The following is a 16,045-nucleotide window of genomic DNA, read 5'->3' on the forward strand; positions in this document are numbered from 1 at the left end:
TCTCATATACCCTTTGTGCGATCAACTAAGTTCTGTCTGCCGGAATAAGCTCTCAGCCACCAGTCTCAACTGCAAATAGTGTGATCAACCATTAGACTGATTGTGTTTGTGTAGGCATCAAGAATAAGTCTGACACCATTACGCCACTCACTCCAGGCATCCAGATAACAGCGCACCATAAAAGCTGAACCGGACGAGACGATGAGATTTACGGTAACAGTTTATCCAAGTCGGTGATTTCTCATATAAAGATGCCCGCACAAGATACGTCTGATCTAATCAGCCAACAGGTGGCTTCATGGCTCAACACCACGTCATATGCAGCGTCTTTACTAGAACCTCAGGCTGGTGGACAAGCCAATTTTACGTATCGCGCTCACCTTATCAATCCACTGGACGATGGCACAACTGAAGTCGTTGTCAAGCATGGCGAGCCTTATATGGCGCGTCACCCCGCCAATGCTATCACTGTTAACAGATGCGTGAGTGAAAAATGGATAAAGGAAGGGTTTGGCTGACACGAAAAAGGACGTTGAAGGAGAAATTTTGTCAGAATTGTCTACGAATCCCATAGACGTGATGCAGTCTGGAAACACTGGATACGCTGTTAGAACAGCAGCAGCTTATGCCTACGATACTAAAACCAAGACATTGGTCTTAGAGTATCTCCCCAATGTAGTAGATCTCAAGACCTACTCTCTTAACCATTTCCCATCCCCCACACCTGAGTACTTACGGAACCCAACTCGCGAACTGGGCAAAGCGCTGGCAATATACATGGTCAAATTTCATGACATGACCAGGGAGATTATTCAGAAGTGGTTCGAACAGAAGCATACACAACAGCTATTGGGTTTCAACAGGGTGATTGATAGCAGCAGTGACATGCAGAAGTTAAAACATGGGATCAATTTCGATTGGATGATCGATCGTGTTGACCAGTTCCCTAGAATTCTGTCGGAAGCAAAGGATATACTTCATCTCGTCAAAAACATGGCACTGAAGGAGCTGAGCGACCCGTCTGTAGACTTGACACTGATTCATGGCGACTATTACCCCCAGAAGTGAGTCCATCCCCAGCTCTTTGGATCCCAAATTAATGAGTTGAAAGCATCTTGCTGGAAAATGTCCATCTTGAATCCGCAACTACCAGAACCTTATATGTCATCGACTGGGAAAATTCTCAGGTCGGCGTTCCGAGCCTCGATCACGGCGGCATCCTGGGCGAGATGTATGTACTCTGGAAATACAAACACATCGACGCTAGGCTATGGATGCTTCAAGGTTACGCTGAGGGGCTGGGGCCTCGGACTGAGGATGCTGCATGGCGAGTGGCCCTTCAAGTTGGGGTACATCTTTTGAGTTTTGGTACTTTGGCATCAGGTTTGGGCACGACTGAGGAAGTGGAAGATATGGCTCGTTTGGCGAGAGATGTTATTGTCAAGGCTTGGACTAGAGACAGGACTTGGTTTGGCAAGAGTGATTTTGCCTGCTTGTTTGCAGGTACTACACAAGATCCAGGACACAATTAGATATCCGGGGTCATCGATCGCGGGAACTGGAGAGCCTCAATCGATGACCCAATTTTTAAGCCTGGCAGTGACACTAGAATCGCCCAAGATCGTGACATAATCAGTGGATATTGGCAAAGCTTGTTGCTCACCACGGCAGTGACCTCGAATGCCGGCAACACTCAAATGCAGGGAAAGGAAATGAGTATGATGCTCAGGACCACGTCTGAGTTGTACAACAACCCGATCACGAATGATATGACTCGGTTACAGCTGGGCACTCGTCTACGAGCCAATCAATTTGTTGCATATACGTGTCGTTGTAAATCTCGATGAGTTTGTTAACAAATTCTTGATTTGAGATGATGCCAAGTCCATTCGCTCGGATAATGCGGCCTCGGCTGACGGCGTTTCAATATGGAGCCGCAAATCCCCGGCCCAATCAGAGACAGTGATCTTCAAGAACTGCAAGGAACAGAGCCGATACAGGCAGGTTTAGCTGTTGACTTATTTTATGCTGTGACGTCAAAGACACCGCAAGAAACATGGGGCTTTTGACAACAAACATCACCAATGATCTCATATCTTCACTAAGCATAAAATAAATAAAACGTCTAGAAACTGAATTGACTTTTTGATCTTCGGCGCATCCAGACTCGTTGTGACCTCTCGCTAACTCACTATGGCTCGTCAAAATACCCTCAGCAAGGCTCTTGTAGGCCTGCTGCCTTTCGCTTCAGCAGCTTCACTCAACTCTGAGTACACCTTCAATCCTCTTCACCATCTCGCGGGTATTGCCCCCTACTTTGAGCCCCAAGACCCTCCCGCTTCTCCCGACGCGCCCCAGGGCTGCACCCCCGAGCGCGCTGCGTATCTCGTGCGACACGCTGCCATTTACGCCAACGATTTTGACTTTGAGGAGTACATTGAGCCATTCATTGAGAAGGTTCAGAATAAGACCAAGATCGACTGGAGCAAGATTCCTTATCTGAACTTTCTGGACGATTGGGAACCTCCCATTTCTGATGCTGAGGTATCGCTTTTAACCAACGTGGGAAGACTTGAGGCTACGCGATTGGGCGTTGATCTGGAGTTCCGATACCCAGAGTTCAAGCAGCCCAAGAAGGTCTGGACATCATCCGCCGAACGAACCGTCAAGTCGGCTCAATCTTTTGTCCGTGGTCTTGAGTCCGACGATAAGTCGATCAAGGTCGAGAGCATTTACGAGTCAGAGGAATCTGGTGCCGACAGCTTGACTCCCTACAAGGCCTGCCCCGCCTACGATGGCTCCACCGGCAGCGATGAGGCCGAAATCTACCAGAAGAAGTACGCCAAGCCAATCGTCGATCGCTTCAACGCGCTTGCTTCCGACTTTAACTTCACCGTCAACGATATTTTCGGCATGCAGCAGCTTTGTGGCTATGAGACTGTTACTCGCGGAAAGTCGCCGTTCTGCAACCTTGAGCTCTTCACTCCTGATGACTGGCTTGGCTGGGAGTACTCCGAGGATGTGCGATATCACTACAACGCTGGTTATGGCAACCAGATCTCTGGTTACGTCGGTATGCCTTGGCTCAACACCACAGCTGGTCTCCTCCTTGGTGATGACTCCGATGAAGAGCTTTACGTCAGCTTCACCCATCGTGAACTGCCTCCCATGGTCCTTGTCGCTATGGGACTCTTCAACAACTCCGAACCCGCCGGTACAGAATCTCAGATCAACGACACCATGCCTCTGAGCAAGATCAACTACCGTCGCGCCTGGAAGAGCTCTCACGTGCTGCCCTTCCTGAGCAACATCGCCATCGAGCGTCTCAACTGCACCAACACCTACGGCTATGAAGATGGAGAGTACTACCGCGTTCTAGTCAACAGTGCGCCCCAGGCTCTACCTTCGTGCGAAGACGGACCCGGAACAAGCTGCACCCGAAAGAGTTTCGAGGAGTATGTGCAGGACAGAGTCGAAAAGTTTACCGGCTTCTCTGAAAAGTGTGGAGTGGAGTACGATAACTCTACTGATATTCTGTCGATTTACAACAATTAATGACTGTCACGATTATGTAGCTTCAAATATATATTTAATATTCATCACACTTGATTCGACAGCGCCGACCCTCATAAACCTTGTGGATCGACGTTAAGTTTTCATTGCCCCAGTGAGATGGTTTAAGACTCCGTTATAGAGAGTTTAAGTCGGCTGTGGTCTGTCGTGACCTTTTACTTGGTGGTACCTGAGAAAAGGATGCCTAAAAATATGACTATGACACCAAGTACACCAGGGTTTTACTCTTTCAATTACGCCAGGCAGAGCAGACCTTGCAATCTCCAGGATACCATTTAACTCACTTATGATCCGACGTATAAGAAAAACACCTGCTCCATTTCTTCGACAATCAAAATTTGTCTGTCAAAACCTATTTAGGTATTAAGCTTTACAGTCGCGGATTTTCTGATGTGCTGATTTGTCACGCTTTGGGTTATGAACCATTCAAGACGCCTTTGACTTTCATTCGCCGACATATGTTCTCGAGAATTCGCCACATGGGATGAGTATAAGATGCAATGATCTGCCTGTAAGCTGAATTAACTGGATAAAATGATTTATCTGTCCGAAATTATCACCTCTGATAACAAAAAAGCACCACCAAGTTGAAGTCGCGTACAACTCTTGTCAACCTCGAAGTGATCTACAGTCAAGATGAGACGAGCGAGCGATGCAGAGACCGCATCCCGAGATCGCTGCTTCACTCTCTTCCCGAACCTACCAGCTGAGATACGCCTGATGATATGGGAAGCCGCCTTACCTGAAGAGGTACATCCTAGGTCGAAGATATGCGAGATTTGGGACTTGAAACGAGGCGAAGACATAATTGCAACCACACCCCGAGCGACAGCTAATATAGCTTTTCTGGCCTGCTGTCACGAGTCCCGTCACTTTGCTATCAATGATGGAAGTTTAGTACCATTAAAGAGCCTTGTATCGGGCAAAGCGTGGCAAAAGAAAGTCTGGATAGATCGCAATGTCGAGATCGTCTTCATCCCTTTCGAACCGCGCTATCTCGACAGGATCATCACTATCCCACCGAATATCAAAGTCCTAGCCGATACAATAGGTAATACATACGACCCCATGCGCGAAGATACCGTCGGGAAATACATTACCAAATGGCGAAACGGAGGTACTATCGATATTGATACCTTATACTTTGGCCTTGTGGACGAACTTCCCAGGTAAGTATTTCTAGCAGCTTCATGATTTACTGCCGGAGACTTGCTAACAAATGTTTTGTAAACAGGAATTTGAAATCAAACAGAGATGGGAGGAGAATACATATTTGGTCTCCGAGGTTTGGAGGCATTCATATGATATGGCCCAGGGAATCTGAGAATGAGAGCGAGCGAGTGCAGTCCAGGGAATCTGAGAATGAAAGCGAGCGAGTGCACCAAAGCATGCTTGAAGATTTCTCTTTTACGGAGTTTCTGTGTGACTTATGAGTGTTTCTCGCCGCTTGACCTCTCATACCTTGCCTTTCACTCCATTGAGTCTTCCCGTCTCAAATATCACACGGACTACACGCAATATCTCTATCTCTCTGCCCTGTCTGCAAGCCATAGTGCCTTTCGAACCATGACAGCTGGTTCTTACGGATGTCCCCGCGAGGACAGACCGCAAACTTCCACGAAGCCTTTTTGATACCTGCGAGGACTTTACAACCTCGCCTGGGTTTGCTCCAGCGAACCATCTTTCCCCTACTGTTCTTCAGCTTGTGCGAGATCCAAGAAATAAAACTAGGTTCAAGCGATATCGAGTGCCCTTAGGGGCTAGACTATAAAAACATGCACATTGTGCAGGGTCTCCCCCCCAAAGTAGCAGTACGTAGTTAATTTACGTTTTATTCAGCACACTGATAATTATGTTACCAGGGACTATATCATGTAGACGCATACAGAAGATATGATTGGGGATTCGGCGGATGCAAGAGGCGCCTATATACCAGGATATTGAATACAGCAATGATGTTTACTTCACTGTAAAAGGCCGAAGCCGCTGTTAAGTGAGCTGTCGAGACTGAGAATCTTGACTAGAAGAGTTTGGAAAGAGTCGTTTTGGCGATCATCTGATGTAGATGGCGGGCTTGACGCCGTCATTAGTTTAGCATCCTGCAGTGCTTGAACACTTAATCGAAGCATGACTCATTTACACCTTTCAGTTCCCTAATTATGTCGCGCAGCTAGGTTCTCTGTGCTGATTTAGTTTCTCATCCACAAGTCTAAATTGGAAATAACACACCTGACTGACGACTCAATGATATCGCGTAAGTTTGGTATTCAAACCTTGAGTCCACTTGTCAGAACTCTATGGCGAAAAGACCCTCACAACAAAAAAAAAGACACATTTTAAGGGCCCACTACGTGTCTAAAGGTTCTGAATCAGAAAGTCAGAATAAAAATGAGCAGAAGATGTCTTATATAAAAGGGCAAACTCTCCCCTTACGCCCGTCTTATTCTCTTGTATCATCATCACTCACACATTGCATCATAACTTGACCAAAGCTCCTTCACGGCTCTTGCAGGAGCACTGGGTCTCCCTTGTCAGCACTGTACACTCAGACATCACCTGCTGCCATCATGGGTCAATCCATGTCAAGTGATTTTGAGAGCTTCGACAACTTACCACCAGAGCTTAGGCTGATGATTTGGGAAGAAGCTCTTCCGAAGAAAAAAGACACACATGTAGCCTACAAGATTTTCCATGACGCCTTCTTACGTGGTCTACGGTTGGAAAAGCCAGAGGGGGCAGATGGACCTCGACCCCTCCTGGAGGCATGCTACGATTCTCGGGCCGTGGCAATGAAGAGTGGATCGTGAATGACTGTCAAAGACAAAAAACATCGAATATTCTGCAAAACAATCCGAGGAATTTTCGAAAAAAGATACCATTCGGTCTGGGTTGACAATAGTATTACAACTTTACACATACCAATCGCTGCACTGACATGTGGACGCATCACCGATCTACCAACCAACATCAAGGCTGTTGCTTGCATGGTGCCTACACCACAGGCACTCCGAGCCTTGCAAAAGTGCCTCACCCACGATCTCGAGTACAAAGGTATCAAAAAAGTGTACCTCGGGATTGCTGGCATACCCATCCAGTATAGCAAAGGCGACGACCCAGACTCTTATCCCTGCACGGAATCAGAGTCAGCCGTTGTGCCACTTGATGGCAAGAAGTTGATCACATATCTTGAATCAGCCTACAAAACCCATGTCCTCGAGGCAGTCGGTGACAGGGTGATGTTTGAGGAGGGATTCCATCACAAAAGCGCACTGAGGTTCAAGAATAGCCTCGAAAAAGAGTAGAAATATCAACAGGACTTGCGCTCAAAATGGGACCCCAAGAACGGCATCGAGTTACTACCGGCTGTCATCTTTGGACAGAAGACGGGGAAGGTAATGCCCTGGAGCAAAGGCCGTCTCCGGGGTGCTGTCCTTAAGCTCCAGATCGGTCGGCGCGAGGCTCAAGCTGACCTAAAGTGGATGCACGGGTTTGCCTTTGACAACAGAGCTGATCACGAAGACGACCTAGATGAGCTTCCGTGTCATCAGTGGCTCCGAAGGATGGCGCGCAGGGAGAAGGATAGGCTCCGGAACTTTTATTGGTCACCGCACAATGCCGAAGGGGAGAAAAGATGGAATGCTGCTACGTGAAGTAGTAAATCGGTCTCACTTGTGTATGTTTGGCATGTTTCGATCTAGATGAAGGACAAGAGATCCTTATGCGTATTTTCAACCAAATCCCAACCATCACTTTCAGATTGCGACCCTTCCCTCCTCTTGTTATGATCATCCTTACCCGGATCTGGGTATTTCCTCACATGTTCAATGGCCCAGATGAGGTCTTTGCTCAACACAGGAGGTATTCTACCTTCCCCAGACAATGTTCCCAGGCCCGCGATCTTGAAGAACCCCTCCAACCATCCGAAAGTTTCACCAGTCTCCCACTCTATCTCGTGAAACTTCCTTCCTTGCTGCCTACAAAGCTTCTCTCTGTCAAGTTCCCATTTCTTTTGCTCCTCTTTTGGTGGAAGAGAAATAGAGTTTCTCCCCGAGAAGAGTCGTGCAAGTGCGATGGCTTGGTATTCGAAGCTTCGAAATGTCAGGACGCGAGGCATGCCGACTACTGCCAAGTTGGGGATGTCCTGGAAGAAGGTATGCCAGTAGTTGTTGATAAGTTTTCTCTTCTTGTAGTCAAACAGTGGACGGCCGTTTACTTTGCTGTTCCAAAATGGATAAGATGGAAGATATCCTGTACAGTAAATGATGTGATCAAGGTCTTCGAGCTCGCTGCCATCATCGAACACGACTGTACCATCCAGTCGGTACTCTTTGATGACTGTCTTCCACTCCATTCCGAGAGGAGGTTCATCGCCATCCAACCTCCCTCGCGACCGTCGCGACTGGTATAGCGGTTGATGAACAGACTGTAGAAGATCCACTGCTATATCATGACCAGAGGCCGAGTTTCCAATGACGAGGACTCTTTTGTCGGCGTATATCCACGGTGAGCGATAGAATTTGGAGTGTATCACTCTGCCAGGAAATTTCTCCATGTATGCCTCCAAGCCGTCGACTCGCGGAACCTAGTCACATTCATCATCAGGTGGTTGCCTTCACCGGTTCAAGGTACTTACCCAGGGAACAGCATAGTGCCCGTTGGCAAGTATAACGGCGTCAAAGTCTTCTTGCCACCATACATCGACGTGGCGCAGAGGGTCATATTTCCGTAATGTTAACCTCCACGGCTTCAGTACGCCCTTTGTAGCGGCAGGTAGCTGGGAGATATCCTCTACTGTAGTGTTTAGAGATAAATACTCATCAGTCTTTTGGGTGGAGAAATATGTTTCGATGTATTGGCGAGGAACATAATGAGGAACAAAAGGTCCATAGGAGAACGGCTGGTCCGAGAATGACATGGCGATTTGGGGCACATTTGTTCTGCTTCGTGTCAGTAATCGAGGATTTGAATGATCGAGTAAGTGACTTGCGTGAGATTCTGATAGATAGGAGTATGGGCGTATCTCTCTTGCTGATTCGGAGGCGTCGTGGTGGGTAAGTTGTCTGGAATCGCAAGTGGCTTATCAATATCTGCTGGGAAGCCCCCAGGCTGAATAGGAGCGAGAGTTGGGTCGGCATCGTAAATCCTAGTACTGATGAGTCTAAAATCTTTGCTTCCCAATTTCTCTGTTCTTACCAAGTACCCCCAGGCGTTTCTCTCCGTTCAAACACTCGTATACGGTCGAAGTGATTCTCTGCCTTGAGGGCGGCTGCGGAAATGGCGCCTACGAAAATAGACGATTAGCTCTCCCATAGTTCGTCAAGCGGGGTGAAAACGTGGAGAATCACCAGCAGCTCCGGCTCCAACAACCGCAACAGACTTGATGTTGTAGTCTCCCATAATGAATTTCTGAAATCAACAATGATATTATTACTATGAGAAAGATAAGTATTCAGAATCCATTAAACAGAAGCGACATCGATCTAGTTCATATTCCTTATCGCAACACGCCATACGCGGACATCTCTCATCATATTCGTCATGTGTAACATCTATGTCACCATCGCGCATCACGTGAATCATCACTGATCATGCGATGTCTGATATGGTAGATGACACAATGTCCGAACATACAAAATGAAAAGCACTATTAATTACACATTCTCCTCTCCTTTCGTCCGATCACTGAGGCTTCAGGTCAACTTTGCCTCTTTCAGCTTTCTCTCCAACACGTCTATGCCACTAAGCTGTTTGACAGTCGCGTCGAAGGTGCCGGTCGGAAACAGAGTGCCTAGGCGAGCCAAACCAGCACTACCGCCTCGAAAGATCAGGTAAGGTGGTTTGCGTTGACTCAAATCTCCAGCGACTTGTTTCGCCCAGGTCTTCGCATCTGGTTTGTTCATCCCTACTTCGTTGCCGTTCATGCTAGATTCGATAGCCTCCTTGGCGACGTTATAAATCGAGTCCTTGGGAAGCTCAGCATCCGGCGAATTGTGGTGAAAAGTTGACTTGACGCCGCCAGTGAACAAGTTGATGGCGCGGATGCCGAAAGGGGCCAGTTCGACTCTCAAGCTCTCAGTCACACTGGCAGCAGCAGCCTTGGATGCTGCATAAGTTCCTTGGAATGGAATGCCAGCTCCAAGAAGACCAGAAGCAGATGTGTTGTTGATAAGTAAAGCGTCGTGGGTAGACTTGAGAAGCAGGGGGACGAAGGCTTGGGTCACCCTGATGATAGAGAAGACATTGAGCTCAAACAGGTCGTGGCTTTTGGTGATGTCAGCATGGATAAGAGGCATACTGTAGCCAGTGCCAGCATTGTTGAGCAAGGCGTCTAGTGAGCCGCCAGTGATTCTTTTGACTTCCTCAACGGCTGCTGAGACGGATTCATCCGAGCCAACATCCATCTCGATGCATTCGAGACCGGCTTCCTTGACCTTGCCCAGCTTCGCTAGGTTACGTCCAGAAGGGAAGACCCACCATCCACGATCTTTCAACGCAAGTGCCAGAGCCGAGCCAAGACTGCCATCCGAGCAGCCTGTTATCAAGATGGTGCGCCTATCAGACATGGTAAAGTTTTGGTGTTACGCGATTTTTAAGCCAAGGGGTGATGACGATACAAAAAAGATTAATGATGGCTAACGAAACTGGTGTAACAGGATGAATCTATTTATATGATATGTTTGCTCCATGAATATTACTTCCCTTCACTTCCTGTGATTGATCTCGACTGCGCACTCGCATAGCACGGCCAATCAGTCGAGCCGCCCCCAATGGTTGGTCATCATTTCAGGGTGCCAGCGATCTTTTTCATGTCTTGTGATTGGATCAATGAAAAGCCGGTGTTACATTCGAACATGGCCGTTCTCCGAACCTTTTTGCGTCAAATAATTGGTCAGACAGTTCCGTGCGGACTTTAGAGGACGCAGAAAAGAATAAGCAAATAACTCCAGTTCATTGGGCCCAATTATGTTGCAGCAAACGGACCTAGAGACTTTATCACTGGAGGTGGCACCATTAGAAGCCAAAAGCATAATCCAGACTGCACATAATTGATGAGTCTTGTGTCCTTTATATGATCTATGGTGTATGACTGCCCTAGCTATTGAACTGATATCGCATCGCTACTATCCACGACATACAGTTCCTCATCAATCATATCGGGGCAATGGTTGCTCCGACTCTAGGATGGCGGAGTTGCGGAGTTTCAGGCCATCCGCCTCTCAGACAAGCCATTTAGATACCTAGTATTTCATCACTTCCTACCCATCGCGTGCTCAATCTCTTTGAGCGCAGCAAGTACCTTCTCATCGTACTGCCTTCGTCCAACAATTTGCAGATTGATAGGCATATTGGCGTATGTCTCGGGGCTATAGAGATCATAGTTGAACTTGTCGTCCTCGTTCTTGGGGACGTAGTTAAGGTCCTTGGGGTCCTTCTCAGGGTCGACCGTTGTTACTGGGAAAACTGCCGCGGGGCTGGGATCACTGTCAGCAGAGTTTGGCGGAATATCATGAGGATGACTTACTAGTCAAGCAGATTCCAGTGGGAAGTGTAGCCCCAGTACCGTGACTGATCATGAGGCGCCGCGGCTCCAGGGAATGGCGGACATAGAATCACGTCAACCTCTCTTCCGTCGTTCTTGCTTGTGTATGACCACGCTCGAGCATATGCTGCCCGATAATCGTCGCGCTTGGTGCATAGCTAGGAAGCTGTCAGTATTGTCCGATTTTTCGTGCCAATTAGACTCACCTCCCAAAGCTCATGCATCGTCAAATCCTTCACGCTGGGCTGCTCCTGAATAATGAACTTTGTCAATGGGAGTACAGGCTCGCCAGCGGCCTCCATGAGCTCAAGAGCCTCCTTGCCTCCATCTGGCCAGTACAATGCTGATAGGATCTCCCATCCCTTCTTATGGTCCAAAGGCTCACAGTCCCAGTCAACAACTTCCATACCTGCTTTCCGGCAGGCTTCCGCAACCTCCCTCAGAGCTCTTGTCATGGGAGGATGGGGCTGGACGACACCGTCCCACCATTGAACCGCAACCTTTAGAGGTCTGTCGAATTTGAAAGGAGTCCATGGCTTGGCTGTAAGGGAAGGATCGATGAGCCATGGCTTCTTTGACAAGGCGACTTCCATAAACAGTTCGAGGGACTCGCGGTCAAGCGTCATCGGTCCAGGTGTTGAGGAAACGGTCTCCTTGCCGACCATGATCGAGCGCGCGCCCATGACGGAGATTCGCTTCAGAGTTGGCCTGTTTGGGTTTAGTAAAGATATTTCGAGCATTACTACCATGATAACTCACTTGAAGGCATAGATTCCGTTGTGGGCAGCTGGGCAACGAACACTGCCACCAATATCACCACCAACACCCTATTCATGTCAGTCAAAAGCTGAGGCTATGGCCAAAATTATGTTTACCAAGATGCTTCCCCGGAAGCCAAGCAAAGCTCCCTCGCCACCACTGCTGCCACCAGCCGTCAAATCGCGGTTGTAAGGGTTGACTGTTCGTCCGTAGATGTTGCTGATGGTCTCAAGATGCATGATGGTTTGAGGTTGAGTAGTTCGCACGTAGAAAACGCAGCCTTCGTCATACAAATGGTCATACAAAAGGTTAGAGCCATGAGCTTTGCCAATCCAGGCAACGAATGAGGCGTGAGTTGAGACGTTCTCGCCGACCATGCCGTGATGTTCCTTGGTAGAAATGGGAAGACCGAAGAGCTTTCCCTTGGGTTCCGGTAGTGAATCGAGATATTTGGCTCGCTCAATGGCCTGATCCCACATAAGCTCGACTAAACAGTTGGTCTACTCGAGCACTTAGCATCCTGCTTGGGTGTAGGTGGGCCATAACTTACAGCAACCTGGGCGAGAGCAGCTCTCCGCAAGAATGCACGCGTCACCTCCTCAACCTTGATCTCTCGCTTACGGAGGACATCGAGGAGCTCCATCACTGAATACTTTTCTGTGATCTCAATCTCGCGTGCAGTCAAGATACTTTGAGGAAGGCTTTGAGAGCTACGAGGGAGCTCATCGGGGATGCCCTGTAGCTTTGGTTCGACCTTGCCAAGGCCGATATCGCGCTGTTGTAAGGCAGCTGATACTGTTTCTTTATAAGATGCCATGATGTCCAAGCTGATCTTATCAGTTGTCAGTGATGTAGTGGATTAAGGGTGTTCAGGAGAAGGAACACATACTATAGTCTGTAGTATTATAAAAGGACGATGAAAGAAAGAAAGAAGGGATAATTTTAGAGAATGTCAAATGATTACATTCTCCAAGTCATTCAAGTCATGTGGGGTTGGGGTCAGTATCGCCCGTCGGCTTATCCTATGCCGCTATTGGCAGGCCGAGCCGACGATATCCAACCGCCAAACCCCGCATTTGAGCGCCCTTTTCATTGTCAACTTGTCATACCAAATGATAGATAGCCCAAGTTATAGTGCATTCGGCAGATTAGATAACGTGGAATTGGTTGAGGCGTAAGATCCTCACGTGGGGTAGCACCGGGACCCGAGATTGCCGGCGATAAAGAAGCGACACGGCTCCGAGTTTATCGGGTCCTCTACAGAACTCGGGGCTTTGAAGGGCCTCGGATAATCCTTCTAGAAATGGAAGCTGTTCCAACGTACGTCGGACCAAGCCACTGCCCTCAAGCGTTTAGATATCTTAGCAATCCGTCGTGTTCCCTATTCATTATAAGTAACATCATTTTTGAATTGTTTGGCTGATGCTGCCTTTTACCCATGCTCAAGTCTACCACGCAGTTCGCCGTCGGCCGATACATCCGCAGATCTCACTAACGCGTCATCACGTGGACTTCATCCAGATGCTCAGCTGAAGGACCTGAACCTGCCACCATGCAAGTCAAAATAGCTTCATCCCCGCACGAGGATATTGGCCCAGTCATGCCAAGAACTGACACAAATATAACTATCTAAAAAAGGCAAAGGTTTTGTTAGGGCTACAGGAAATCCCGCCTCTATAAATGACAGCATACCTTTTTCTCTCTCTGAGAAGCATTATGTCTCATGGCTAGGGATACGGCCGAAAACACGAGCGCGATGTTAACGCGAAATATGCACGTTATACAGCCTGTCTTTTTCCCATTAAAATTATCTACTATGCATGGAGGTTCAAGGTTTGAAAAGCGGGCTTGAAAGGTCATAGCGGGACTGAACCTAAAAATGACACATGAGAATCGTACCAGATTCGACACTAAAACGAAGTAGCTGAGCGTTTGATTCAAAACGAGACGATGTAAATCATAAGTGGAGTTTAATGAATTCCGGTTCGGCATGAGCTCCTCCGCCTCACAAGTACACACCAACCTTAGCAGCTCCCAGGGTATCCATGCCGAGATATCCAGGTTTCGGTCTAGACAAAAACGTGTAAGGGCAGGTTAGTACAAATGTAAGACTGACCTTGCATTAAATCTCTGGTTTGCGCATACATAAAAATGCAAAGAAAAGAAGAGGGATCCTAATCACTCAGCTTATCTCATGTTTAGAAAATACGAATCCTACGGACTTAATCACATTGCAACCATTCAAGTCCCCTATCTATCGAAATGCCTATCCAATCAAGGTGGTCTACTCCGACGCCTCGAATATCTCTACCTAGCTGGGTCTTTGGAAGTGAACAGCATGGCCCACGCAATGAAAAGATCGCTTTTGTGGATTCTGATGACCCAAAGAATACTTTGACGTTTTGGGAGTTCGAGCTGTACTCAAAACGCCTGGCAATAGGTCTTCGTCGTCTTGGCATCACGTCGGGAGAGCGAGTCTTGGTGTTTTCTGAGAATGGAATCTTTGTACCTTGCCTGTTCTTTGGCATCATCATGGCAGGCGCCATCTATACTGGCGCAACTTCGTCAAGCACGACTTTGGAGCTCAGCTACCAGTTGAAGAATAGCGGCGCAAAGGTTCTCATTACCAGTACGCATCTTATCAAAACCGCCGTTGAATCAGCACGCATCAGCGGCCTAGAAAAGAGCCATGTCTTTCATCACGACGCGCGAAGTCCCCTCAACAACAATCTGTCTCATGAAGGCGTACGCTCGTGGACTGAGCTTCTCAGCCCTGCTAATGAGGCAGAAAGCTTCCAGTGGTTTGAACCGCCAAATCCCGAGACTGCTGTATGTTGCCTAAACTACAGCTCAGGGACAACTGGCATGCCTAAAGGCGTAGAGGTGACGCACTTTGCCTACGTTTCCAATGGTGAAGCGCACCTTCTACTTCATCGACTTCAGCAAGAAGCTTGGCTGGAGTCTTATCGTGCTCGCGCCCTATGCTTTCTCCCACTTAACCATGTTGCGGCACAGACAACATTCATTGCCAACTGTCCCAAAATGGGCATGGAGACCTATGTCATGAGGCAGTATAACTTTAATGACATGCTCCGACACATTGAGAAGTACGAGATCACCGAGCTGATGGTTGCTCCACCAATTATCTCATCGCTCGTGGCGAACTCGGCACTGGTGGGCAATAGCCTCAGGAGTGTGAAAAATGTGATTTGTGGGACAGCGCCACTTGCTTTGTCGCTGGAGCAAAGGGCAAATGCTCTCTTCAAAGATGACCGCGTCATTATTCGCCAGGGTTGGGGTATGACAGAGTTGACTTGTCTGGGAACCATGAACGATCCCCGTCTAGCTGGCTCTCCGGGCTCTGTTGGTGAGGCAGCACCAAACTCGGCTATCAAGCTGATGAATGGGGTAAATGAGATTGCGGAGGCCAATAAACAGGGTGAACTCTGGTTTACCAGCCCGACACTCATGGCAGGATACTGGAAGAATCCTGAAGCAACGAGAGAGACCATTGTTCAACAGAATGGCATACGATGGCTAAAGACAGGAGACGTCGCATATCTAGACTCGTGGGGACCAGGAGCAAATATCTACCTCGTAGATCGTTGCAAAGAGATCCTCAAGGTAAAAGGTTTCCAGGTTGCACCCGCTGAGCTCGAGGCGGTTCTTGCGACTCATCCTGATATCATCGACAGCGGCGTTATTGGTGTTGGAATCCAGGGGCACGAACTCCCAAGAGCATATGTCGTGAGACGTCCTGGTGCGAGTCTTAGTGCTCACGATATCACGAGCTGGATTGAAAGAAGGGTCGCACGCTATAAGCGTCTTGACGGTGGCATAGTCTTTGTAGATGTTATCCCCCGAACTCAGGTCAGTGCAGTGCGGTCACATTAAAAGTACTATCAAGCTAATGAACTCTTGCTGTGTACAGTCCGGGAAAATTCTGCGACGAGTCCTCCGCGATCGCGCCAAGGAAGAGACAAATGGGTTCATATCACTAAAGGCAAAACTAGCATAATGACTATGTTTTACATGCGACAAGAGATAGACAATAGACATGATATAGGCAATAAATTGACGGCATAAATTGAAAACGGTCGACCTTCGTCCCCCCATGAGATTGACGACTCTGTTGGCGAGTTGCGAATCCAGGCAGGATATCCTCACTGCCAC

The 16,045-nt window shown here is 48.1% G+C and overlaps 8 protein-coding genes; 4 read left to right on the forward strand and 4 right to left on the reverse strand.

The window, feature by feature from the left end:
* Positions 1-251: 251 nt before the first annotated feature.
* On the forward strand, positions 252-1,532 carry FFUJ_11561 (uncharacterized protein; the record flags this gene model as incomplete). XM_023570473.1 has 3 exons in its annotated part: positions 252-482; positions 529-1,064; positions 1,112-1,532. The coding sequence occupies 3 exons, from the start codon at positions 252-254 to the stop codon at positions 1,530-1,532; spliced, it is 1,188 nt and encodes a 395-aa protein (XP_023437581.1).
* A 661-nt stretch (positions 1,533-2,193) lies between these two features.
* FFUJ_11562 (related to PHO11-secreted acid phosphatase) lies at positions 2,194-3,555 on the forward strand (the record flags this gene model as incomplete). Its single annotated transcript, XM_023570475.1, has 1 exon — positions 2,194-3,555. One exon carries the CDS (start codon positions 2,194-2,196, stop codon positions 3,553-3,555), a length of 1,362 nt encoding a protein of 453 aa, XP_023437582.1.
* A 654-nt stretch (positions 3,556-4,209) lies between these two features.
* On the forward strand, positions 4,210-5,006 carry FFUJ_11563 (uncharacterized protein; the record flags this gene model as incomplete). XM_023570476.1 has 2 exons in its annotated part: positions 4,210-4,742; positions 4,808-5,006. The coding sequence occupies 2 exons, from the start codon at positions 4,210-4,212 to the stop codon at positions 5,004-5,006; spliced, it is 732 nt and encodes a 243-aa protein (XP_023437583.1).
* Positions 5,007-7,267: 2,261 nt separating this feature from the next.
* FFUJ_11565 (related to flavin-containing monooxygenase) lies at positions 7,268-8,488 on the reverse strand (the record flags this gene model as incomplete). XM_023570477.1 has 2 exons in its annotated part: positions 7,268-8,155; positions 8,207-8,488. The coding sequence occupies 2 exons, from the start codon at positions 8,486-8,488 to the stop codon at positions 7,268-7,270; spliced, it is 1,170 nt and encodes a 389-aa protein (XP_023437584.1).
* A 32-nt stretch (positions 8,489-8,520) lies between these two features.
* On the reverse strand, positions 8,521-8,970 carry FFUJ_11566 (related to flavin-containing monooxygenase; the record flags this gene model as incomplete). XM_023570478.1 has 3 exons in its annotated part: positions 8,521-8,716; positions 8,767-8,854; positions 8,919-8,970. The coding sequence occupies 3 exons, from the start codon at positions 8,968-8,970 to the stop codon at positions 8,521-8,523; spliced, it is 336 nt and encodes a 111-aa protein (XP_023437585.1).
* A 293-nt stretch (positions 8,971-9,263) lies between these two features.
* FFUJ_11567 (related to estradiol 17 beta-dehydrogenase) lies at positions 9,264-10,136 on the reverse strand (the record flags this gene model as incomplete). Its single annotated transcript, XM_023570479.1, has 1 exon — positions 9,264-10,136. One exon carries the CDS (start codon positions 10,134-10,136, stop codon positions 9,264-9,266), a length of 873 nt encoding a protein of 290 aa, XP_023437586.1.
* A 686-nt stretch (positions 10,137-10,822) lies between these two features.
* Positions 10,823-12,689, reverse strand: FFUJ_11568 (related to general amidase; the record flags this gene model as incomplete). XM_023570480.1 has 6 exons in its annotated part: positions 10,823-11,045; positions 11,096-11,271; positions 11,320-11,821; positions 11,873-11,940; positions 11,989-12,372; positions 12,423-12,689. The coding sequence occupies 6 exons, from the start codon at positions 12,687-12,689 to the stop codon at positions 10,823-10,825; spliced, it is 1,620 nt and encodes a 539-aa protein (XP_023437587.1).
* A 1,445-nt stretch (positions 12,690-14,134) lies between these two features.
* On the forward strand, positions 14,135-15,890 carry FFUJ_11569 (related to 4-coumarate--CoA ligase; the record flags this gene model as incomplete). XM_023570481.1 has 2 exons in its annotated part: positions 14,135-15,742; positions 15,804-15,890. The coding sequence occupies 2 exons, from the start codon at positions 14,135-14,137 to the stop codon at positions 15,888-15,890; spliced, it is 1,695 nt and encodes a 564-aa protein (XP_023437588.1).
* Between the last annotated feature and the right edge of the window lie 155 nt (positions 15,891-16,045).

The sequence above is a fragment of the Fusarium fujikuroi genome, chromosome FFUJ_chr11 (genome assembly GCF_900079805.1).
Source record: "Fusarium fujikuroi IMI 58289 draft genome, chromosome FFUJ_chr11".
Taxonomy (NCBI): Eukaryota; Fungi; Ascomycota; class Sordariomycetes; order Hypocreales; family Nectriaceae; genus Fusarium; species Fusarium fujikuroi.